The sequence below is a fragment of the Cetorhinus maximus genome, chromosome 21, assembly GCF_964194155.1.
Source record: "Cetorhinus maximus chromosome 21, sCetMax3.hap1.1, whole genome shotgun sequence".
NCBI classification, from domain to species: Eukaryota; Metazoa; Chordata; class Chondrichthyes; order Lamniformes; family Cetorhinidae; genus Cetorhinus; species Cetorhinus maximus.
In genome coordinates, this window is record NC_135899.1 from 86,388,663 (window position 1) to 86,414,887 (window position 26,225).

The window sequence follows — 26,225 nt, forward strand, 5'->3', positions numbered from 1 at the left end:
TAAGTCTTTTTTCCAATCAAAGAAAATAAATATATGGAACCCTGATAATGCACTAGAATCAGGGGCTACGGGTTGAAGCTTAGAGATATCAGACATACAGATGTTTTAGATTTAAAGAGGGCTTTTTTTTATTAATTCATGAGATGTGGGCAACACTTGGCTAGGCCAGCATTTATTGCCCATCCCTAAATTGCCCTTGAGAAGGTGGTTGTGAGCTGCCTTCTTGAAATGCTGCAGTCCATGTGGTGTACATGCACCCAAAGTGCTGTTAGGGAGGGAGTTCCAGAGTTTTGACCCAGCAACAGCGAAGGAACGGCGATACATTTCCAAGTTAGGATGGAGAGTGGCTTGGAGGGGAACTTCCAGGTGGCAGTGTTCCCATGTGTCTGCTACCCTTCTGTGATACAGCATCAGGTACTTCTCAACAGCATTTACAGAATAAAGTATGACACAAGTGTTTCTTAATGCTATCAGGAGAGAACACCAACTGCATTCCTGTGACACTAATGAGCTGTCCTCATTGTCTTGATGAAACTACCAATTACACTTCATTTTGGGCAGTGTGTTACACTGCAGACTATTTGATCCACCAAGATCTGGACTGAGATTGGCCCAAATTCACTGCCCTTATGATTGTTACGGCAGGTAGAAAGACTGCAATCCAGGTTCCCAAGATGAAAGGCAAGTATGCTAGCCTACTGTGCCAACCAGTCCCTAGGGCTTTAAGAAGTACAGTTTATTTGCAGATCATACCTAGCTTACCAGGACCAGGACAGGATAAATACTTTATCAGGTACTTTTATTTTGTAGGTAGGTTGAGCTGGTATTAATATTTTAAATGCACATCAATGTAAACATCTGGCTTCCAGCACTCAACTTGAACTCACGACATGCTCCAGGGAAGAGAGCACAAAGGTTTAATACGCATTCATCTGTATGCAGTCAGCATATTTATTATTGGCTAGTCACAATTTCCACTGATGGAAGCCAAAATGCAGTGTGTTCAAAGGCTAGCCAACCAGATATAATTATGAAACAAAACACAACTGGAGTGTCAACGTCTTATAATGCAGTTTTTTGTTAACTTTCAAATCAGTATAAACATACTTAACAAGTCAAATTTATTGTAAAGCTCACTGCATTCTCAAGAAATCTCTCTGCTTTCTTACTATTCTTCCATGAATAGGTCACCATCAGTCTGATTTCTGTGTAAACTCACCAAATCTTTGAAAATACAATTTAAAATTTGCAAAAAATGTTAATAAGGTTGGAAGACGCAATTTCTGACACTGTACGTTTAAATTACACTACGTATAGCTTTACAAGCTGCAGTATTCTCTTAGCCCATTGTTATTTAAAACATAACAGGCCAGGTATTAGAGCTAGGTACTTAAAAGCTTGGTATATAATTAATCACATTCACAAGTACATGAAGGCTGACGTACTGAAAACAAAATATTTTGATTTCTTTAACGTACTGGAGTTCAGGTTCTGAGGTTTCTTTCAGGAGGTTGGATTCTCAGTATTTTTACAATCAAGTTGGCAGTTCATAGTCCGGGTGTCATCTCCTAGTTTCAGAAATATACAACTGCAATGGATTGGATTTTGAACATTAACAAATTCTAGGAAAGACAGGCAAATAATTAAGGCCACACAGTCACAATGGATTCAAAGGTTTTGCAACTCAGTTTTCTGATCAAAAAGTTTTATTTCTTTAAAACTGTATTCAAAAAGCCATAGAAGGAAGAACTCAGTCAATACTTGCAGCTACCAAATGCAACTACTAAATTTTCCTATTACATCATCAGCATGATCATGGTGTGATTGAAGTCCCACAACACTGAGATAATTCCCACTAATTAATATCTACAAAGACTCTGCAATTCTTTTTTATTTTCCATCAAAAGGTGTCCTAATATTAAAAGCCGATGGAGTAAAGATTTTAAATTGCTAATTCTATACAATTATATAATTAAAAGAACTTTACAAAAATCCTTCAATCAGTAGGGATCACATCTAAAAAGAATGAAATTCAAAGTACAGAGCTTATAGTAGGATTGGGATCATAAGCTTCTTAGATGCATATTATTTGCAATACTGCACACAGCACGAGAAATTAAAATTTTCTTCTGCTTTACATTATAAAAAAAACTAAAAGCTACTTCAGAGCCTCAATATTTTTCAAATGTCTAATTTGCAAACATGATACTTATTTCAATGAGGCACTTAAAATCTTGCCAGCAACATCCTGGATAACTCCTGCTGAACAGGAAAACAAAAAAAACTTTATACAGAAATACAACATATTAGATTGCAGATAATCAGCTAAAATATATTAAGGGTTAAATTATCCAGCCAAGACAATGTATGTTTTGAGAATTTGTCACACATTTTTAAAAAAAAATTCTGAAACATAAGTAAAAGAACATTTGTAAAAAGTTTATTCTAAATAATTTATTCCATATTACTTAATTTAGCACTTGATGATCACAATCCTACTTAATGCATGAACTTTTTTGGTCGAGTATCCTGAAGCCCTGTACAACTTCCTGATAATATCAAAGTTGTTATATCCTTTTTCTGAAGTCCTTTACAGGTTTATCTTTAAAAATAGAATAAAAATTTAAAAGCTGCCTCTCCCTTGCCCCAAAACCATGAGTTTTTTTTTTTGCAAACTTTCGTGTTTCAATCATCCTTTAACAAAATTCCACTGAATATCAACCAAACTGTCGGAATTGCCAGCTAGCTGGTGCTGAATCTTGAGAAACTGTTTAAACAGTCCATTTGAAAAAGGATACATCAGCTTTCAAATGTAAAATAAAAGTAGAAGGCTCCAGACAGGTAAAAATGAAGATTCATTTTTGTTAAGATGTGAGAAATCGAAGTGTCAAAAGTTCATAACTATTCACAGCTGCTTTAATTCACAGTATAAAATGCTTCATGATTAAACAATGCTGGGATTTCATTTCTCCACTCGTCACAAACTACTCAACTTCTCAGCCTAAATATTGAAATTTAATCTGATGTTTTGCACACTAAAACAGCCTGGTGGGGAAAAACCCAAAAGCAAAGCAGTTTTCTCAACCTGTGTTTTTAGGTACTGAAATATGTAAAAATCTATGCATCTAAAACTGTATCAAATAGAATGTAATTAAAAAAACCCCACAGAAAACAGTCCAAGTTTACACATTAGCTTAGAATTCCTCTTGTTCTGTCAAATGTCCTTTGTGTACTTGGTTCCATTTATAAGATTTGGTGATTATTGAAGGGTTGCTAAATAAACGCAAATGGCAGTGGTCAGATCCTAAAAATGTATAAAAATATTCCATTGAATGGTCAAGCAGTAAGACTTGGAAATAAGTTGCTCAAAGCATTTTTTTCTGTAAAAAAAGAAATAGGAAAGGTATTACCTCATGGTAGGACAAAAACCACCAAATATAGGAATTTTAAATTATAACTCATGCAATTTAATGCTCAAAAGTTTCTGTAACTACTTATTCTGCTTTGTACTCTAATTAGCAGATTTTAAACACATCTCTTCAAAGTCACAGCAATCTCCACAAAAAGGGCCAGTTGGTTTACTTCCTTCCAAAGCAAGGTCAATGTTACTACTCGACTGACATAGATGGTGTACAGGATCTGCTGATCTTCACGCCCTGGGGGGAATGCATACTCTTGGCTCAGCATTGCCACCTGCAAAGACTTGCTGCATGGGAAGTTTTGTATCCCAAGCTGCATCTAGCCACCTTGTAAAACAAAGGTGTAACACCACTGTCTTATCTATCTACAGCTGTTCTATAGAGACAGAATGGCTGAAAGCACAAATTGTTGTTTAAAGCGGAGTGAAGATGCACATCATGCTTTAAAGCTTTAGATCACCTACAGAAGAAAACATCCAAACCAGGATTATGCAACGCAGATGTGGATCTGCACCCATGTTTTGTCTGCTGTTCAACAGTACTGATGAGTCTGTGACTTGAGGTCCACTTAGGTGACATTCCTTGCTACAGTGCACTGTATTAGCAGCTCAAATCTGAACTGATGTTAAATCACTCTACTCAAGAGTTTGATTCATCATAGAAACACTGGTATGTAATCCTGTCAGCAATTCTTTTGATTTAATTATGGTCAGAAAAAATATTGTTGTCTTTTAATATAAATACTAAGAATTAAAAACTTTACCTGGCCTTATTCCTCAGCTACCTCTGTCTCTTGATGCACCACTACCTTGGTCACTGACATATCTGGATGCTGCTCTTTGGCTTCTTTGATGGCTTGTGCCAAAGCCTGCAAAAAATACAAGAACGTTAAAAGGTGGAACATACTTCTAAATATCCATGTATTTGCCCAATCGTGCCATTGCTCTCGTATGCTTCTGCAATGTGTGGATTATTAAAGGTGTGTATTATTGTTTTCCATTTTCTGAGTGTAACTTGTATGTAAATTTTTTATGAAACAAATATAACTTTAAAAAAAGACCAATACAAAATCATCTACTAAATCGCTGTGCTTTGAGTTGAGCAATGTGGAGAAAAGCACTAAAAAAAAATTGGATCAAACTGGTTATTTCAGCTTGAAGCAGGTGTAAATGAACAAAAGTGTGCATTGTACAGGTCCAGCACATTCAACAACAGCATAATTCACCACAGGGTAGAAGGATTGCGATTCTATACTTAGAAATCTTCTGACCATGACTAATACCAGGAGTAAAGGAAGGAGGGGACGTGATTGGACAACCTCCTTAAGGCTTCCATGTTAATTTTTGCCCACCTTCTGGCAACAGGATGAACAACGATATTGTTGGAGGCCACAAAGTGGGTGACTCCGTCGTGGCCAGGCCATGGCTTCTGCTGTGAAGAAATCTAATCATTTTAAAACTGGGGCAAATTCTCCAGTAGTAACTAATTAATAATGCAGTCTAAGCACAATTTTTAAATGATGAAACCCGTTACTTACTAACAACACCAGCTGCATCAGATTATTTGTTAATATGAGGAGTAATATCCTGACTCAAGACCTTATTTTAAAAACGGAATCTAGAAACTTACTGCACAGTTACAAATAATTTTCACCTGATCGTGGTCAACATCTGTATCTCCTGTGATTACAATCCGTTTCTCAATTCTGGTTTCTGAAATTCCTCCCTTAATAGTCTGAAAAAAGTGAAAAAGGCTGCTTAAATTCTACTGTATTTAAGCATTCACTTTGACCATAAGACCATAAGACATAGGAGCAGAAATTAGGCCATTCGGCCCATTGAGTCTGCTCCGTCATTTAATCATGGCTGATAAGTTTTTCAACCCCATTCTCCCACCTTCTCCCCGTAAACTTTGATCCCTTTACCAATCAAGAATCTATCTATCTCGGTCTTAAATACACTCAATGACCTGACCTCCACAGCCTTCTGTGGCAATGAATTCCATAGATTCACCACTCTTGGCTAAAGAAGTTTCTCCTCATCTCTGTTCTAAAAGGTCTTCCCTTTACTCTGAGGCTGTGCCCTCGGGTCCTAGTCTCTCCTACTAATGGAAACATCTTCCCCACGTCCACGCTATCCAGGCCTTTCAGTATTCTGTAAGTTTCAATCAGATCCCCACTCATCCTTCTAAACTCCATCGAGTATAGACCCAGAGTCCTCAAATGTTCCTCGTATGTTAAGCCTTTCATTCCTGGGATCGTTCTTGTGAACCTCCTCTGGACCCTCTCCAGGGCCAGCACATCCTTCCTGGTACGGGGCCCAAAACTGATCACAATATTCTAAATGTGTTCTGACCAGAGCCTTATAAAGGCTCAGCAGCACATCCCTGCTTTTATATTCTAGTCCTCTCGAAATAAATGCCAACATTGCATTTGCCTTCCTAACTACCGACTCAACCTGCAAGTTAACCTTAAGAGAATCCAGGACTAGGACTCCCAAGTCCCTTTGCACTCCAGATTTCTGAATTTTCTCCCCATTTAGAAAATAGTCTATGCCTCTATTCTTCCTAACAAAGTGCATGACCTCACACTTGCCCACGTTGTATTCCATATGCCACTTCTTTGCCCATTCTCCTAACCTGTCCAAATCCTTCTGCAGCCTCCCCGCCTCCTCAATACTACCTGTCCCTCCACCTATCTTTGTATCATCTGCAAACTTAGCCAGGATGCCCTCAGTTCCTTCATCTAGATCATTAATGTATAAAGTGAAAAGTTGTGGTCCCAACACTGACCCCTGCGGAACTCCACTAGTCACCGTCCGCCATCCTGAGAAGGACCCCCTTATCCCCACTCTCTGCCTCCTGCCAGACAGCCAATCTTCTATCCATGCTAGTACCTTGCCTCTAACACCATGGGCTCTTATCTTACTGAGCAGCCTCCTGTGCGGCACCTTGTCAAAGGCCTTCTGGAAGTCCAAGTAGATAACATCCATTGGCTCTCCTTTGTCTAACCTACTCGTTGTCTCCTCAAAGAATTCTAACAGATTTGTCAGGCATGTCCTCCCCTTGATGAAACCATGCTGACTTTACCCTATTTTATCATGCACTTCCAAGTATTCTGAAATCTCATCCTTAATAACGGACTCTAAAATCTTACCAATGACCGAGGTCAGGCTAATCGGCCTGTAATTTCCCGTCTTTTGCCTCACTCCCTTCTTAAACAGGGGGGTTACATTAGTGATTTTCCAGTCCTCTGGGACCCTCCCTGACTCCAGTGATTCCTAAAAGGTCACCACTAACGCCTCCACTATCTCTTCAGCTATCTCCTTCAGAACTCTGGGGTGTAATCCATCTGGCCCAGGTGATTTATCCACCTTCAGACCTTTTAGTTTTCCTAGCACCTTCTCCTTGGTAATGACCACCATACTCACCTCTGTCCCCCCGACTCTTGAACTTTGGGGATGTTACTCGTGTCTTCCACCGTGAAGACTGACGCAAAGTACCTATTCAGTTCCTCTGCCATTTCTTTGTTCCCCACAACTACTTCTCCAGCGTCATTTTCCAGCGGCCCAATCTCCACTTTTGCCTCTCTCTTACCCTTTATATATCTAAAAAAACTCTTGCAATCTTCTTTTATATTACTGGCTAGTTTACCATCATATTTAATCTTCTCCCTCCTTATTTCTTTTTTAGTTGTCTTCTGTTGGTCTTTGTAGGCTTCCCAATCCCCTCGTTTCCCACTGCTCTTCATCGCATTGTATGCTTTCTCTTTAGCTTTTATGCTGTCCCTGACTTCCCATGTCAGCCATGGTTGCCTCGTCCTCCCTTTAGTATGCTTCTTCTTCCTAGGGATGAAATTTTGCTGTGTCTCCCAAATTATTCCCAGAAACTCCTGCCATTGCTGTTCCACTGTCTTTCCTGCTAGGCTCATCTCCCAGTCAATTCTGGCCAGCTCCTTGTTTATGCCTCTGTAGTTGCTTTTATTCAACTGTAATACCGTTACATCTGATTCCAGCTATTTCCTCTCAAATTGCAGGGTAAATTCTATCATATTATGGTCACTTCCTCCTAAGGGTTCCTTAACCTTAAGCTCCCTTATCAAATCTGCCTCATTACACATCACTAAATCTAGAATTGCCTGTTCCCTAGTGGGCTCCACCACAAGCTGCTCCAAAAAGCCATCTCGTAGACATTCTACAAATTCTTTTTCTCGGGATCCACTACCAAGCTGATTTTCCCAGTCAACCTGCATATTGAAATCCCCCAAGATCACTGTAACCTTGCCTTTCTTACACGCCTTTTCTATCTCCTGGTGTATCTTGTGCCCCGCATCCTGACTACTGTTCGGAGGCCTGTACATAACTCCCATTATGGTTTTTTTTACCTTTGCAGTTCCTCAACTCTACCCACACAGATTCTACACCATCTGACCCTACGTCATTTCTTGCTATCGATTTAATTTCATTTCTTACTAACAAAGCAACCCCACCCCCTCTGCCAACCTGCCTATCTTTTCGATAGGATGTATTGGATATTTAGCTCCCAGTCCTGATCCCCTTGCAGCCATGTCTCCGTGATGCCCACCACTTTGGTATATAAATTTCTGTTTCTCACAAGATCGAATTGGAATTTTGAGCCATCTTGGCCTGACTTGAGCACACTGCCTGATGGCTGGCTGGATAACAGCACTGGTGAACTTAACAGCACATTTCCTCAATAATTTTCAAAACTCTTTCCAATCTAAATTCATTTGCCTCACAAACGCACTACATTAGAAAATGTATACAGGCCATTTTAGTCACACAATACCAAGAAACATTCAATGGAACCCTCAAGATGTTTTAATAGTTTTTCCTTGCCTTTGTGATTTGAGTGGTTGTAGTGGTGGAGACGGTCTCGGATGTGATAGTCTGAGCACTCATCAATACCCCGGGTTCACAATCACCATTACCATCATCTGCCTGTAACAAATTACAACGTTTTACTAATGAGAAATTCATTCAAGAGGACATACAGTAATGTGATGATAATGGTGCCCACATCCCAAGATTGAATTTTTTAAAATGAGATCTAGTCTACAATACACCCATGAAAGGGATCATTCTTTTTCTAAACAAACAATTTGCATTTATCGAAACTTTTAATATAATAAAACATTCAAAGGCGCTTCACAGGAGCATAAGCAGACAAACTTTTCACACCTAGTCAAGGATGGAAATCTTAAAGAGAGAGAGATGGAGAGGCAGTGGGATTTAGGTAGAAAATTCCAGAGTTTTGATGGGTCTGGATGGCTGGTGGCATTGTTGCCAATTTTAGCACAAAGGGAATGGGTGATACACAACAGACCAAAGTTGAAGGAACGCCAAGTTCTTGCAAGGTTGTAATGGTGGCGAAGGTTGTAGAGGTAGGGATGGCAATGCCCATGGAGGGGTTTGAACACAATGATGAACATTTTAAAATGAATGCATTGGTGCGGGTTGGGATACAAGCAGCAGAGTTTTGGAAGAGCTCAAGGTTATGGATTGTGGAAGATGAGAGACCAGGCAGTAGAGCATTAGAATGGCCAGTTCTATAGAGCATTACTACTCGAGAGCCAACAGACAGATTAAAATGCTTCAAAAGTCATCTCAAAAAAAAAGGTAATGAACAGATAGCATAGCTAACAGTAAACCAGTGTGAAAGCTCCAATTAATAAGGGGCTATAATAAATCCGTTAATGTTAGTTTTTTGGGAAAGTCATTTTCATCTTTCAAAATAAAATTATTGGACTGTAGAGCTAAAAGTTGGTATACACATAAAATACAAATGCAATTAAGACACTTTTCACATAGCTAGCTCCCACAGAGTCACTTCCCTTCATGGAAGAAAATGCAGAAACAAATCAACCATATGTTCTTTGTACATCTGCTAGCCATGTTTAGGGGCAGATGCCTGGGAAGAGATTATGTGTTGTCACGATTAGATTGTAGGTAAAGCATGAGCATTGTGGGCCCTGAGTGAATGGTAGCAGACTACTTAACAGCAGAGGCCATCACAGCTAATCCTGAATCATTCCTCACCTGATGTCTGCAGACATGCACTTTCCAATAGGGAATACTGGAAAGTGAACTCTGAAAGGAACTTGTTCCAATTTTCACTATTTTAACCCAGATACTGAGGCCAACTGGAGAACCCGGCTGGCTGACATCAGTTAACAGCAAAGACTGGGGACCAAACTTGGAAGCTTCCTAATTTGTATGGCTCAGTTCATTCACTGACTGAAGCTCAGTGAGCTAAGCATGAGGCACCTCCCCCAACCCCTAAAAAGATGCCAAACCAAAATACAAATCTCAAACTGCAATCAAGACAAGATGACTTCACAATAATTTCAAACCTGTGCTGCTTCATAGGTGATTGTCTTTGTTTCAGTGTGAACAACAGGAACTTCATTTGTTGCAATTTCATTTTCAGAGTTGGGCATGTCAGAGATGGTCACAGTTTGAGTCTTTACAAGTGGTGGCTATTCAAAAGGGAAAAAACAGTAATTATATTTACTGCAAGTTTCTCAAACAAGCTTTTATACAAAACAGAATTGAATGTCAGTTACTTTTAACAATGGCAAAACAATTATAGTGTGGTTACAATATACTATAGACCACAACAGTACGGTAGCAATGTTTCTTTAGTACCCTTTTGCTACTTATCCCAAATTACTTTTAGAAATATTGAATTGCACAGTAGCAATGTCAAGCAACAGAAAATCAGTGCACCAATTGGATCTGAATTGCCCTGTTGTAGCAACCTTTTCATTTTGCCATTGAGGTTAACTCAGCTTTCATACTGGCACTCACTGAGTACAAAACTGGAATATTTGTGATTAAGCAGCATTTCTGACACAGATCACTTATTTTGTCATGAATATTATTCTTTGTTGCCTTATTTTTATTTGCCTTTTATTTTTAGACACTGAGGCATGCTGATGGATCCCCATTCTAGTAACACACTATGAATAAACAGACTTAACAGGGGTGATTTGACAAGATTCCAAAATGCTCAGGGAACAGATTACCCAATTTTAATACTGGCTCCAGGGATTTAAAAAAATTGACAAGAAGCTCAAGAAACAGTATAGTTAGTGAAAAAAGTACCAATGAGAGTTGAGACTTTTTTTCACTCACTTGCAACATCTGGTAATTAGTAACGAGAGATCGTGCTTTTTCTTCCTCTGAATTCCAACAGTTTAGTAATAGTGGGAAGCAGTTACCCGGAGCCAATAAAACCTCTAGCTACATTTAATATTTTCCAACAAATGTGGTCATAGGTGAAAGCAGGTGAAAAATATGAAAACTGAGAAAAAAACAATGGAAATTTGGATGTCAATTTGCAGCAGTGGTTGTTTTTGATCAATGGAATGATACAGCTCAAAATATCAAATTGCCAAGTTGGATTTTGTAGACTCATCTGTTATGCCCACACATGGGAAGCAGCTAACCATTGAACTTGGCTACCAATTGTCATGTTTGAAGATGCAGCATTCTTTAACTGCAATGCCAGAAATGAACTAGCAATCCTGACAACTGAAGTCAATGTAAAAGATTTAGATAAATGAGTAAATTTCACATACAAACCACTAAATTTAATAGCAAGGGTTGTTGCTGATAGTGCTTAGAAAAATGTGCAACCAAATCCAGTGAGGAAATAAAACTATATGATTTAAATATTAAAATAATAAATGTGGCTTCCAAATTTTTGTCAATTTACTGATGGGCACTACTAGGGAAAGCAGAGACATTTCCAATGACCCTGCCCAAACCAATAATGATTGCATCATTTAACAGAAGTATTGAAAAAAAAGCCCACTAAATTCATGACCCTTAAATAAGTTGTGTCAGAAAATGCTGCCCACTTCCTGTCAAGAGAGAAGTATTATTCTTTAATGTCTATTTTCTTAAACATAAGAGGAAATAAGTGTTAAGCATTTCTACCACCACCTTTTATACCCATTGTTAATGATCACCATGCAAAAGGCAACATTAGTGCTAGAGGAGTATGTCAGAATTGAAATACAAAATAGATTAAGCAAAGGCAACATTTGTCATGGTTTCTAAATTTGATTGCAAGTCGTTTGAAAAGTACTTCACCAAAATTTCCCAGTGTCTAGAAACCAATGACACTGAAGCAAGCAAACACCAAACAACCCTTTGCTTTTCATGAAACAGATGTATGATATAAATCGTATTTTGAACATATCTAAATATATAGTCAGATTTTCTCAGGAGCTCATGTTAAACCAACATGCTGCAGTGCCTGTTTTTTTAAATGGTAGAAAGTAGTTTTTTATGGTGGAAAATAGGTCAGTAATAGGAGTTGAAAGAACCTTGTGGTCTCCTAGTTCAACGTTACCTGAAAGCAGCGGATTAGCTGAGGAGGTTCATGGTAATGAGACACATCGCCATTTATCTTTAAAAGTTGTTCTTTCTGTTCCCCTTCTTTCAGAGATCATTTAGTTGAGGAGCAGCATAGCTCAAGAGGGCCTTTGCTGTAATCTCCTCTGAAGCCTCAGCCTGCACACTCAGGCCTATTTCTGACCTGTTTTGTCACTTCTGCTCCTTGTTTTGAAAGAGGTACAATCCTTCCTCCTCCTTGCCGCTACTCACAGAGAAAGGGATAAAATCCCGTCCCTGTGGGGGTTCCATTAGGTCAGCCAGTTGACTCATGATGGAGCCATTTTCCAGCTTCAGTCCCTCTATTTCTGCCTTGAGATCAACTTTTACACACTGACTGCTCTTCCAGTTCTGATTTCAGACTGTCATCCACATTCTACAAGAAAATGGCAGAAGTAAGGCCTAAACAAAAATAATGTCAAACAAAATGTAGTTGAGTCAAGGTGTCAACAAAGACAGCAACTTCCCACCATTTCTTTTGTGTTTTGTACTGTGTTGAGAAGACTCATTGTGCTGAATAAAGGATTGATTTTAATTGGAATTCTAGCTGCAATAATGGCTCAGCCTTCAGTTATGTTGAAACATCACAAAAACTCATAATTCTCAGCAAATTAATGTGTTGAAAAGTGAAATTCAACAATCTCTCTGAAACAGTAAGGTATCTACCAGAGGAACCTTAGAGGTAATGAGGTTATGATTCGGTGGGCGAGTGGGGCTAGCTAAATTGCTCTTAGGGAGAGCCGGCACAGGCTCGACGAGCCAAATGGCTCCTTCTGTGCTGTAACCATTCTATGATCCTGAACTTTAAAAGGGAAATAGAGTAATGTCTATATACATTTTATCTGCATTTTTACATTTATCTCTATTTACCTGATAAAAATTTGTTCTATTATTACACCATATTTGAGTGTGTTGAGTGTGCTAGAGAAAAAATAACGGGAAAATTAAAGGGACTAAAGGCTGACAAGTCCCTTAGACCTGATGGCCTGCATCCTAGGTCTTAAAAGGAGTGGCTGCAGAGATAGTGGATGCATTAGTTGCACTCTTCCAAAAATCCTAGATTCTGGAAAGGTCCCAATGGGATGGAAAACTGCAAATGCAACACCTCTGTTCAAGAAAGGAGGGAGAAAGAAAGCAGGAAACTATGGGCTAGTTAACCTGAAAAGGAAAAGTTTAGCTAGGACAACTGCAGGCTCATTACAGGTGGGGACAGGAGAATTTATAGTGGAGAACAGGGAAGTGGCAGAGAAGCTAAACAGTTACTTTGCATCTGTCCTCATGGAAGAAGATAATAGAACCTCTCAGAAATACTAGGCAACCAAGGGACTTATGAAACTGAGGAACTAAAATAAGTTATTATAAAGAGGTAGTACTTGAAAAGTTAACTGGATTGATGGTTGATAAATTCCCTGAACCAGATCAACTTCATCCCAGAGTGTTGAAGGAGGTGACTAGAGAGATAGTGGATGCAATGGTGGTTATCTTTCAATATTCTATAGATTCTGGAAAAGTTCCTGGGGACTGGAAAGTAGCAAATGTAACTCCACTATTTAAGAAGGGAGGAAGAAGGAGAATGGAGAACTACAGACCCTGTTAGTTTGACATCAGTAGTAGGGAAAATGTTAGAACCTATTATAAAGGATGTGATAACTGGATATTTAGAAAAGAATGGTAAAATTGGGCAGAGTCAACATGAAAGGGAAATCATTTTGACAAACGTGGAGTTTTATTTTGAAGATATTACTTGTAGCATTGTTAAACAAAAACCAGTGGATGTGGTGTATTTGGATTTTCAGAAGACTTGATAAGGTCCCACACTGGAGGTTAGTAAATAAAATTAGAGCACATGGGGTGGGGGAAATATAATAGTATAGTTTGAGAACTGGTTAACAGACAGAAAGCAGAGAGTAGGAATAAACGGATCATTCTTAGGATGGCAGGCTGTTACTAGTGGGGAACTGCAAGGGTCAGTGCTAGGTCCCACAGCCGTTCACAGTCTATATCAATGATCTGGATGTGGGGACAAATTGTAATATTTCTAAATTTGCTGATGACAAAGACTGGGTGGGAATTTAAGTTGTGAGGAGGATGCAAGGATGCTTGAAGGGGACTTGGGCAGCCTAAGTGAATGGGCAGATGGAATATAATCAAAATAACTGTGAAGTTATTCACTTTGATAGAAAAAACAGAAAGGCAGAATATTTCTTAAATGGTATGAGGTTGGGAAGTACAGGTCTAAAGGGACCTAGGTGACCTTGTTCATGAGACACTAAAAGTTAGCATGCAGATGCAAGAAGAAATCAGGTATGTAGGTCTTCATCGCAAGAGGATTTGAGTATAGGAGTAATGATGTTTTGTTGCAGTTGTATAGTGCCTTAGGTGAGACTGCACCTGGAGCATTGTTACAGTTTGGGTCTCCTTATCTAAGGAGGGATATACTTGCCATAGAGGGAGTGAAACGGAGGTTCACCAGGTTAATCCCTGGGACGGCAGATTGTCTTATGAGGAGAGATTGGGGAGACTGTATTCCCCAGAGTTTTGAAGAATGAGAGGTGACCTCATTGAAACTTACAAAATTCTTACAGGGTGTGCCAGGGTGGATGTGGATAAGATGTTTCCCTGGCTGATGAGTCTAAAACCAGGGGACATAAATGGCCAATTCCTTATCCTGAAATTAAGACTGAGATGAGGAGGAATTTCTTCACTCAGAGGGTGGTGAATCTTTGGAAATTTCTGCCCAGAGGGCTGTGCATGCTCAATCATTGAACATGTTCAAAACAGAAATCGATAGGTGTTTGGAGACTAATGACATCAAGGGATATGGAGATAGCACGGGAAAATGGTGTTGAGGTAGATGATTGACCATGATCTAATTGAATGGCGGAGCAGGCTTGAAAGGCTGAATGGCCTACTTTGGTTCCTATCAGGCAGGGTCATATGGTTTGTGAAAGGGAAATGTGTTTGACAAATTTATTAACAAATTTATTAGAGTTCTTTGGGGATGTAACAAGCAGAGTGAATAAAGGGGAACCAGTAGGTGTAGTGCATTTGGATTTCTAAAAGGCATTTGATAAGGTGCCATAAGATAACAGCTAATGGTATTGGGAGTGAAAAATTAACATGGATAGAGGACTGGCTAACTAACAGGAAACAAAGTCAGGATAAATGGGTCATTTTCAGTATGGCAAACTGTAACTAGTGGAGTATTTATGCTCTACATTAATGATTTAAATGAAGGGACTGACTGTACTGCAGCTAAATTTGCTGATGAAATGAAGATAGATAGGAAAGCAAGTTGTGAGGAGGATACAAAATATCACAAAAGGATATAGATAAGTTAAGTTAGTGAACAAAAATCTGGCAGATGGATTATTATGTGGGAAAATGTGAGGTTGCCCACATTGACAGAATAGAAAAGCAGAATATTATTTAAATGGAGAAAGACACCAGAATACTGTGGTACAGGGGGATCTGGGTATTCTTGTACATGAATCACAAAAGCTCAGTATGCAGGTACAGCGGGTAATTAGGAAGCCAAATGGAATGTTGGCCTTTATTGAAAGGAGAATGCAATATAAAATTAGGGAAGTGTGGCTACAACTATACAAGGCATTTCTAAAGTGCTGTGTACAGTTTTGCTCACCTTATTTAAGGAGGGACATACTTGTATTGGAAGCAGTTCAGAATTCACTAGGCTGATTCCTTGTATGAGGGGTTTGTCTTATGAGGAAAGGCTGAGCAGGTTGGGCCTATACTCAATGGAGTTTAGAAGAATGAGAGATGATCTTATTGAAGCATAAAAGACTCTGAGGAGACTTGACAGGCTAGATGCGGAGAGGGTGTTTCCTCTCATGGGGAATCTAGAATTAGGAGGCACAGTTTCAAAATAAGAAATCCCCCATTTAAGACAGAGATGAGGAGGAATTTCTTCTCTCAGAGGGTCATTAGTTTGGAATTCTCTTCCCCAGAGAACATTGGGGGCTGGGTCATGAATATATTCGAGGCTGAGTTAAACAGATTTTTGATTGACAAGGGAGTCAGCAGTTATAGTGGGCAGGCAGGAAAGTGGAGTTAAGGCCACAATCAGATCAGTCATGATCTTACTGAATGGCAGAGGAAGTTTAAGGGGCCAAGGGGGCCTACACCTGCTTCCATTTCTTATGGTTCAAATCTGATACTTTTGTAAATAGTGTGAGCCAACTTTAAAATCAGACCAAAGATACACTTTACAGATAAACTACTAATGGAAGAAGCCTCCTCTTGCAATAGAAGCAACATGCCTTCATAAGGAAGGAATCTGTAAAGCCAGGCCAACATCTACCAGAATTAATGTCAAACTCCACAATTTATTCATATCTATATTGTGCAGTTTGCAATCCTCTTCTGCCCCACTTTCCTCCTCCCAATTTGTGCCCAAATAAATTAATCTAATCAGTATCAAGTAAGAGGATTCAACTTATACCAAATCATATTAGAGGAGAGGCAATTTGTAAGTAGCATTAGGTGCAAGATTTCTCAGGAAATACCCAAGGAATTAACACAGATTGGAGCTTCCCTATGTTAAGGCTCCCTATAGGAAGTAGGTGTGCACGGTGAAAATTACACTGTAAAAGAAGTTACATTTCTAAAAACTTGAGAGGTCATTGCCAGTCTGGAGTAATACAAGACTCAATACTGAGAACAATATGTAACAGGGCATACAGCCAATAAAAGAGAAACTGATCCTGGATGGAAATTTGCTTACGTCCACATTATTAATAAAAGCTTAATAAAAGTTATACACGTTCATGCTGCAAACTACTAGTTACAAGTTAAAAATCCCATGGTTAATAGATACTTGAATTTGATGAATTTCACCCATTTTCAATTAGGGTCTTTAGCTAGTAGGTCTTTCACACGATTTCACTTTCTTTTGGTGGGGCGGGTGGCGGTGGGGTGGGAAGAAGAGGAGTCTTGCATATCCTCTCGTATTTTTATGAGGTAGGGAGAAAAGAGCAGTTCAGACATTGAAAAACTTCGTTCATAAGAACTGTACCATTTTTCAAAAAAAAAATCCTGAATGGTAGTGGTAAAAAGTCAAGTAGTTCTAAGCTACCAACTGTTAAAAATGCGTGAAAGTAAGAGGCACTAAAAAGAAAGATACTGGAAGAATAAAACACATATAGCACCTGAGGGTGTGAAATAGAGCAAAGCAAAGCAGATTTATTTGGAGTCTGTTTCTGTCCTTCACGTAGGGTCTTCTCAGGTGTTGCATATGGGAAGTACGTTGCTTGGAATATTGTTGGCTTTTCATTGGTACGCAAATGTCCATATAGGCCTTCTATTAATTTCTAGGCAGACAGCAGGAAAGAGTGGAAAAAAGGAAGAAAAGAAAAGGAGAAAAAGTAAAAAGCTCAGTTATAGACACCAGAAAGAGAGAGGCTCATTTCACAACAACATCAAATTGTATTTGTATAGTGCCTTTAATTAGAAGCCCCAAGGCACTATACAGTGTTATCAAATAAAATCTGACATCAAACCATATAAGGAGATATTAAGTCAGAACATCAAAAGCTTGGTCAAAGAGGTAGGTTTTAAGGAGCATCCTAAAGGAGGAGAGAGAGAGAGAGTTAAGAGGTGGTGAAGTTTAGGGAAGGAATTCTAGAGCTTAGGGCCTTGGCAGCTGAAGGCACAGCCATCAATGGTGGAGCAATAACAATTGAAGATGTTCAAGAAGCCAGAATTAGCTGAGTGCAGGTATCTCAGAGTGGTTGCTGTCATTTTAAGGGTTAAGATAATAGCAATACTTAAAACGAGAAGTGACTTTGGCTTGCTTTCCTTCTTTTGCAAAGGCTTGGTTGTTTCATGCAACTTACTCATTATAACAGAGTGTCTCAAAATCAGCAGTGGAATCTGAATGTTATTACATTAGCATAACTGAGCAGATTCTACAGCTTAAATATCCATCATTCTTGACTTAAAAGAGCCCTTTCCAAATGCAGTTAAGCTACAGAATAATAATAAAACTGAAATGTGTAACATTTGGTCTTCACAAAGAATTAATAGCCATTTAAAATCATGCTTCCTGGAAGGCCCTTTAATCTAACCCTTCCCCAAAACACAATTTTTTTAAGGGTTAAAAACAGATGGATGAATCAGACAGAATTTCTGAAGCTTCAGTATCCCTTTTCTGAATTTTCAGACTTATTTGATGATGTCACAGTTTCATTCATATAATGCTGAAATAGCCCATTTACTGAAGGCCCCATTTCCAAATCAGGTTGCCAAAAGCATTTTGTTGAACAGAAAATTTGAGATACAGAGTGAACATCTGCTGGCAAACGGATACTGCAGCTTTAAAGAACATCCATATAACAAGCAGGCATGCTGTGAAACATGAACCAAATTACAAACCTTCTGCAGAAAGCAACATAAACTGCATATCTGTGTTATACTGGGTAAACATACATCATAATAATAGGGTTTAAAATACTTGGGTGCCCATCAAATTCATTTTGGGAAGACCCAAAGGGTAAACATCTCAAGACTCCATTGATCATAGTGTAGGCAATAAAATACCAAACGTTGATACTTACTGGATTCTATTTTAAAATCACACATATACACCTCACATTTAAATTTAAAAAAAATCACAACTGCAAAGGAACAAGTAGCAACCTACCCCAGTCTCTAGAAATACTACAATTACAAGTGTTTTGAGATAGAGTGCACAAGGGATGATATTTAGATGACCTCCTGAAATTATCATTTGGAAACAATAAAACTGAAGGAGCATCAAACAGATATTTTAGCATATGATACGCTAAACTAAGACACGTTTTGAGTGCCCAGCTGATATTTAATCTACAGGATTTTTAACAGTGATTATGTCCTGTCCACAAAATTTTCAGTGGGGAAGTGCAATGCTTTTGATACTCATTCTATCACAAATGATAATTTTAGAAAATAAATGAACTAAGAATGATCTGGTGTGATGAATTAAAGTATTAAAACATTCCAAACCCAAAAACATAGGAACACAACATAAAACTTAGAGGTTTATTGAAAACATCACTTTAGAATGCCATACTATTTAAAAGGGATCCCTGATATTGTTGCAGCAGTTTCTACAAGTAGTGATTAAAGTATGCATTAATACAGGGAACAGCTGATTAAAGCAACATGTGATAGAATTTTAAATCTGTTTGAAGTTTGCTGTTCCAGAGTAGAATTTATTCAAATCATATATTACTGCAAGGTTTAACCGGTGTCAAAATGGCATGTATCTTTTTGCCATAAGGCTTCTTTTAAGTTGATTGTGATGGTAATTTTTCAATATTACAAAATCTGTTAAATTTTACATTGTGCCACTGGTAAAGAATGAAATATAGTATGGAAATCTCCGCACTGGAGAGAGAATAATCAAGTGTTAAAATGCATGAAATTACATAAAGTTATTAATAGTTTCGTCTAAATTAATTTTCCATCTAACAGGTCCAATCTTTCTCAATATATAATTAAAACATTCTGCAACTGACTAAATCAACTGCACATTTCATGCTCAAGGCATCAAAATAAAAAGCCATCTGTTACCAATAACTTTTCCTGCCTACAAAAGAAACTTAACTTTATGTTATGCATTCCATACTCAGAATTTTGACATTTAGTGCAACAGAAACAAGCACATGGGGCAAAAATGGTTTTGTACAAACGTACAAACTCTTCAAAAGTTTGACAGAACAGCATTTGCTTACATCCACGTTTCAAAAACTCATCATTCAGGTGGACACCGTGCAATTTCACAAGTATTTTAACCCCTCTTGGAAAAAAGTGCCAACTTGAAATCCATTTGGTGATCTTGTTACTTTTAATAATTAAATATGCTTCAACCAAAGTAAAAGCCTGAAAACAAGATTAAGTGATGCAATGGCTACATGGCCAACAGAAAGCAAGCTAAATGTGATGTCACATGGCAAAACTCTGCCATAGTTTAGGTTCAGGGAGAAAGGAAAACAAACCATTCCAAAGCAAATTAGAGGCTCTTCCTTGACCTACGTAGACTGCAGTTTTGCAAAATAATCTACAATTACAAATTCTAGCCCCACTTAATTACGAAAGAAGGAGAAATTTAAAGTTATAACAAGTCCTCCTGCCCAGGGTACCTGACCCAAAACCTGATGTCCTGCTGTAACAGGTCAAGTTAAGATTGCTTCAATTATGCTAAAGATATTATTATGCCATTATGTCTAAACAAAACCATTAAAAAAGGTAGCACACTACAATATCAATTACTGCTAAAAAAAACAGTATATTTAAAAAATACTTGCAGATAAATCCAGTGCCAAAAGAAAACCTCTCTGCATAATAATTCTGCACAAAGTTTACGTATAAAGTGTTCCAAGTACAAAATACAAGTTTTGTTTAAACATCTTGAACAGCTGCCTAAGTAGGTCAAGACAAGGATACTGTGTCTATCACCTCCATTCCAAGCAAAAACAAATCATTGCTCATTTATATCTGGTACAGCCAAGGTGTCAGCTAGAAAGCCATAAAAATGAAATATAAAACTGCATTGCATATAGCACTTAGGAACACTCACCAGTAACAACCGTAGTTTCAACTGTTGGGTATTCAATATAGTGAAGGTACACAGTAGGAATGCTATAGCAAAGTGCTTAATTAGAAAGCATATATACAACAGCAGTTCGTTACCTTTTGTATGAATGAGGACCCCCTTTCACAATTTAAAACATTCCATGTTTAAGATAATGCATACAGGATACTTTTCTCCCTTCAGTTTTCATTTGGAATGTCATCAAGAGGAATGTTGTTCATTAGTCAAATTGCCCAGTTGCAGCAGAAAATATGAACATTAGAAGCAGAGGCAGGCAGTGACAAAAATGTATAGAATTAACTGGCTTGCTCTGATGTGATTCTACAACTCTTCAATTATGTAATCTATAGAGACATACAGTGACAAAAATTTATACATCAAATAAGGGACAATTGAGGTGAGTTACAGCCCTGGTCCAAAGTTGTTAGAAATTAGCCTATATGTCCAAATACAAATGCAGGCTATTCATTGTGTTTCCATCATTTCATATAACACACAAAAGGCATTTTTCAACTTTCTGTACTGATATACGATGATTATGTGAAATCATAATCATAGGGAAACAAATCCAATTACTGCTAGAAAAATCTTATACATGCTTCAAGTACAGTTTCACTGCAAAATACTTTCAGATAATATGGACACTGCATGTTTTTCATATACTATAAGGGCAATTTCAGAATGAACAGAAAGCCAAACTGTATAAGGTTTATAAATGAAATTTAGTTTTGTCTATTTCAGAAATCTTAAGCATCTTTAATGAGGTGTGGGGGTAAAACTTTCTTCACTGCCAAATTTTAGAATATATCTTATTAGACGGCAACCACAGATTAACAAAAATCACATGCATGATTTAGATGACCATCTTAATTATAGGCAAATTCTGATTTTATCTTGGATAGTGGACCATAATTTTACATTAGATTAAGGACCACAGGAGAACATATTAAGATTAATAGGATTTTTTTTTAAACGCACATCCTATAAATTAGAGGTGTGTAATCTACAAAAATCAAAAACATTTTGTTGGAAGGTTGTGGTACAACTTAACACTTCTATAGGTGACAAATCGTTATGTTTCAATGTCTCTCAATGCAAAGAAAACAGGGGTTGTATAGGGCAAGTCACATTACATAAGCTTGTTCCTTAAAAAATGTTCCAGTCAGCTACACTGATAGTTGCAAAATTAAGGCATGGCAGATCTGATCTGAATTGAAACACTGCATTGATGTTATATGCATACGAAGAAGGAAGCTTAAATTTTAGCAATACATCAGAATTTTGCAGGGTCCTTATGGCGTTCATTGCCTACAGAGTTAAAGAAATTGTAGTGAAATTAGGCTTGACATCTTTAATAACACTAGAAGAAACAAATCTTCTGGCTCTGGATTACTGGTATTACCAAAATCTTCTTTAGAGAATGCAATCACATCACTCAAAATAAAATTTTGAAGATTCAACTAAAGTTTAGGAAGTGCTTGCCATGAAGAATGGTTTTATTTACTCCAAGGGAACAAGCTACATTTAACTTTAATAAAACCATAACCATAATGAACAAGCAAGCATAAATGGTTTAGTGTTCTTTTTATTTTCTACCACCTCATTTAATACGAATTAAGGCTATCCAACATTTTAACCTTAGTTAGCCAAGTTCCAACAAACTGATGTTTGTATCACCACAAATAAGCATTAAAACTATATTAAACATAGCCAAGCATAATAATTGAGGATGTTGGGCAATTAACACAAATTTTTCACTTCCAGAATATTGCGCTCCTGTATTCTCACATGTCCCCTATTCTCTGTACTGCAACTGTTACCAGTTTTCTGTCACCTTGCACTCTAGAGAAATCTTCCCTTCTCTATCAAAAACAGGTAGTGGCATGAGAAAATGGAACTCTTTCTGTACTTTCAGATCAGGATATTAACTGTACAATGGATTGGAGCTGCAGAAAAAATCCGGTTAAATACCAGTCAACCAAACTTGATCATTTACAGACTTGAACTGGTGGAAGCGTGCCTATTTTCTTCTAGTTTTAGCTACCAAAGTCACTGAACTTAGTGGATTTTCTACGCAACTATAATTGATTTAATGTAATATAGTAATTCAGGCACTCTGTTCAAACTATGATCACTTGAAGAAATTTCCATTAAAAAAAGGACATACACATTTCTACAGTTTTCTCATCGAGACATCCAATACAGTATACATTTCAGTCTAATCAACAATTTGATTGTATTGTTTAAACAAGCCAACTATTCTTCCAACTGCAACCACCTTGTCAAACATGTGGGATGCCAAGCTGTTGTTGTTCTCCCAGCTTAATAGTAAATTACAACCAAAACAAGATAGAAAAATCCATACAATAAATGATGCAGCAAGGAACATACAGAATTATTTAACTTATATTTTAAACTTCACAGTCCACTTGTAAGCTCTATGTCTAAACTAGGTCATTGCATTTTATACTCAATTTCTCTGATCTACTATAAATTTGCACCAATCAGCTAATTCAAATGATGTCCTAAACCTTCATAAGAAACCTGTTTAAACAAATAATACAAACACATTTCCTAGGATTAAATGATAGCCATAAGGTACAATATGGACTGCCAATGAGCGAAAGAAAACTCTAAGCTTACCATCCACTCCTTTACAATTAAAAATAAAAATGTTATATTTGTAGTTACACATTATCATTTAATCCTGGGGAATTTATTTGGATTTTTTTGTATAAATGGGTTTTCTCTGAAGGTTTAGGTGGTCATTGGAATAACCTGATTAACTTATACCTTTATAGTTTATTCCATCAATATACTGGTTTTACTTATTTTTCATAAATTGCTACAATGTTGTATGGTTACATGATGCCTACCTGGTCAACATGCAACTATGTAAATTAATAAACAAAGCTTAGACTAAACAATGTATTGATTTATCAGCACAGTTGAAAGGAAAACAATAAGCCTGCAGATCAGTTTTTCATGATGTAGTGTTTATTTTTCTTACATATACAAGAAAAAAGAAATCCAGGAACATATAAGGTTTCACTGAAAGGGTTTAGTTGTATATTCTTCTCATTGAAATGTGGAACATATTGCAAACTTGTTTTAAATTAATGTGGTTGAGTCTGGAAAATTGTTTATCTCAAATACTTGATATGGGAATTCCATGGTACCAATCCTAAACACTCGGCTACAAATCATGACCCAATGTCTTTGCAAATTATTTATCATCACTTAGATTCACTAGGAATATAACTAAAAGAAGATTCAAAGTACAATTTAAAATCATAAACTAATTATTTGTCATTAAGGTTATTTACAGAGAAAAATAAACTTTGAGAAAATAGGAGCTTTAATGTCCCAACAGCAAATTGGTTTATGATACTGTTAGTCAGTCTCAGTCTTTACCTGCCAAACTTTGAGTAAGCATCTTGACCATTATTTACTTTCAACATCAGACTAAATATTTAAAATTCAATGCAAATGGGCAAATGCATAACTAAATTGTTAAACTTCTATCTAGAAATAAATTACTATTTAAATTATCACTTACATAATGACTATAGCCTCTACTTTAGTTTTGCTTTTTCCAAGACATTTGATATTTCAAATACAGTGCAATCTCAACAGGTGGCCATTCATCACATTGTTAAAAACTGTTAACAACCAAATGTATTAATCACTAGTCACAAAATATTTTAAAAAGGGAACGTTTATTTTTGCCTTTCCAACTTTTATTACCTCAAAATGTACTTCTTCACATAAGTTCATATTTCTTTCTTCTCCTCAGTGCCCTAGCATTTTTCTCCTTCACACAACTTCTAATATTATTATGCATATGCCTCCTGCTCTCCATTTCTTCCCTTCCCTCAAACATCCTTACTGCATCCTTATATTCCAGATCCCACATCCAGTGAACGTTCTGCACCAGTGAAATATCTAACAATCAATGTGGAAGACCAGTGGAAAAAAACACTTTGAAAAAACATTTATGCAAACTGGTATCAGAGACTTATGCAGTTGTCCCCTACAGTGATAAACTTGTAGACTCAATTGAATAAAACATAATTAGGTCATAACATGGCCTTGCATAAAGACTCTTGTTGCATCTTTTCTTGTATGCTCTGGAATATGAACTTAATGACAGTCACAACTATTTTCTCTTTCTTTCACCATTATAGTAATATGCATTGACTCTCAATATTTTGAAATTTAATAATATTTCCATTAATATTGATAGATACATTGGCTGAGCTACTTTTATAACAACTTATTCAGTCTTACAAATTGTTGAATATTTTTGTAGATGCTACATACTGGTTTATTTTCTGCAAGCCAATGAGGAAATTCACTACTTGAAGATATAAATTCAAAAGTACCTGAATTTTGGCGTGTCCCTCCCGGTGTCCCTTTCTCCCAGGTGTTACTTAATTGACCATGCTATGTCAACTTAGAAAGTCAAACATCCAGACATTTCAAGATAATAAGTGCCAAATTCTGACTCACTGCCTTGCACAAAATACTTCCAATGTTAAGCACACTTTCATAGATACTTCTGTAGTAAGAAATGAACAGCACGATGTACTTGCATCCTGATATCTGGTTTGCTACTGCCTCAGCAACGCTATTACTGACTGTTAAATTCCAACTCACTTTTTGAACTATATGGTAACTTACTAGGCAAGTAATTGGAGGCACAACCACTCTCACTGAACAAATTCCAATATAAAAAACACCTACACATTGCCATTGTTTTTCTAATTACAGTAGCTGTTGCATAAAATGATTTCTTCTGGTCTCCTCACATATATGCTTAGCGGGAAGGTGTACTACATTACAAAACTGGGTGGGAGGGTGAGCTGTGAGGAGGATGCAGAGATGCTTCAGTGTGATTTGGACAAGCTGAGTGAGTGGGCAAATGCATGGCAGATGCAGTATAATGTGGATAAATGTGAGGTTATCCATTTTGGTAGCAAAAACAGGAAGGCAGGTTATTATCTGAATGGCTATATATTGAGAGAGGGGAATGTGCAACGAGACCTGGGTGTCCTTGTAGACCAGTCGCTGAAGGTAAGCATGCAGGTGCAGCAGGCGATAAAGGCGGCAAATGGTACGTTAGCCTTCATAGCCAGAGGATTCAAGTACAGGAACAGGGATGTCTTGCTGCAATTATACTGGGCCTTGGTGAGACCACACCTGGAATATTGTGTGCAGTTTTGGTCTCCTTCTGAGGAAGGATGCACTTGCTATTAAGGGAAGTGCAGCAAAGGTTTACCAGACTGATTCCTGGGATAGCCCAACTGACATATGAGGAGAGATTGAGTCTATTAAGATTATATTTGCTGTAGTTCAGAAGAATGAGGGGGGATCTCATAGAAACCTATAAAATTCTAACAGGACTAGACAGGGTAGATGCAGGAAGGATGTTCCCGATGGTGGGGGAGTCCAGAACCAGGGATCACAGTCTGAGGATACGGGGTAGACCATTCAGGACTGAGATGAGGAGAAATTTCTTCACCCAGAGGGTGGTGAGCCCGTAGAATTCGTTACCACAGAAAGTAGCTGAGACCAAAACATTGTATGCTTTCAAGAAGGAGTTAGATATAGCTCTTGGGGCGAAAGGGATCAAAGGGTATGGGGAGAAAGCAAGGGCAGGCTATTGAGTTGGATGATCAGCCATGATCATAATGAATGGCGGAGCAGGCTCGAAGGGCTGAATGGCCTACTCCTGCTCCTAGTTTCTATGTTTCTATTCTGCAACTCCAGTCATCTGCATGCCTCAAATGA

The 26,225-nt window shown here is 37.6% G+C and overlaps 1 protein-coding gene across 14 annotated transcripts in view; it reads right to left on the reverse strand.

The window, feature by feature from the left end:
* Positions 1 to 1,688: 1,688 nt before the first annotated feature.
* LOC144696101 (protein 4.1-like) overlaps positions 1,689 to 26,225 on the reverse strand; it is a 189,015-nt gene continuing 164,478 nt past the window's right edge. For 13 of the 14 annotated variants that reach the window (XM_078567378.1, XM_078567377.1, XM_078567376.1 and 10 more), the window contains 5 exons: positions 9,790 to 9,915; positions 8,276 to 8,377; positions 5,073 to 5,153; positions 4,183 to 4,287; positions 1,689 to 3,380 (listed from right to left, as the gene is read on the reverse strand). In XM_078567378.1, the coding sequence (XP_078423504.1) occupies positions 4,189 to 4,287; positions 5,073 to 5,153; positions 8,276 to 8,377; positions 9,790 to 9,915 (408 nt within the window). In that variant the 3' untranslated portion in view covers positions 1,689 to 3,380; positions 4,183 to 4,188. The remainder of the gene's footprint in view (positions 3,381 to 4,182; positions 4,288 to 5,072; positions 5,154 to 8,275; positions 8,378 to 9,789; positions 9,916 to 26,225) is intronic. The other variant, XM_078567366.1, reaches the window with a different exon arrangement.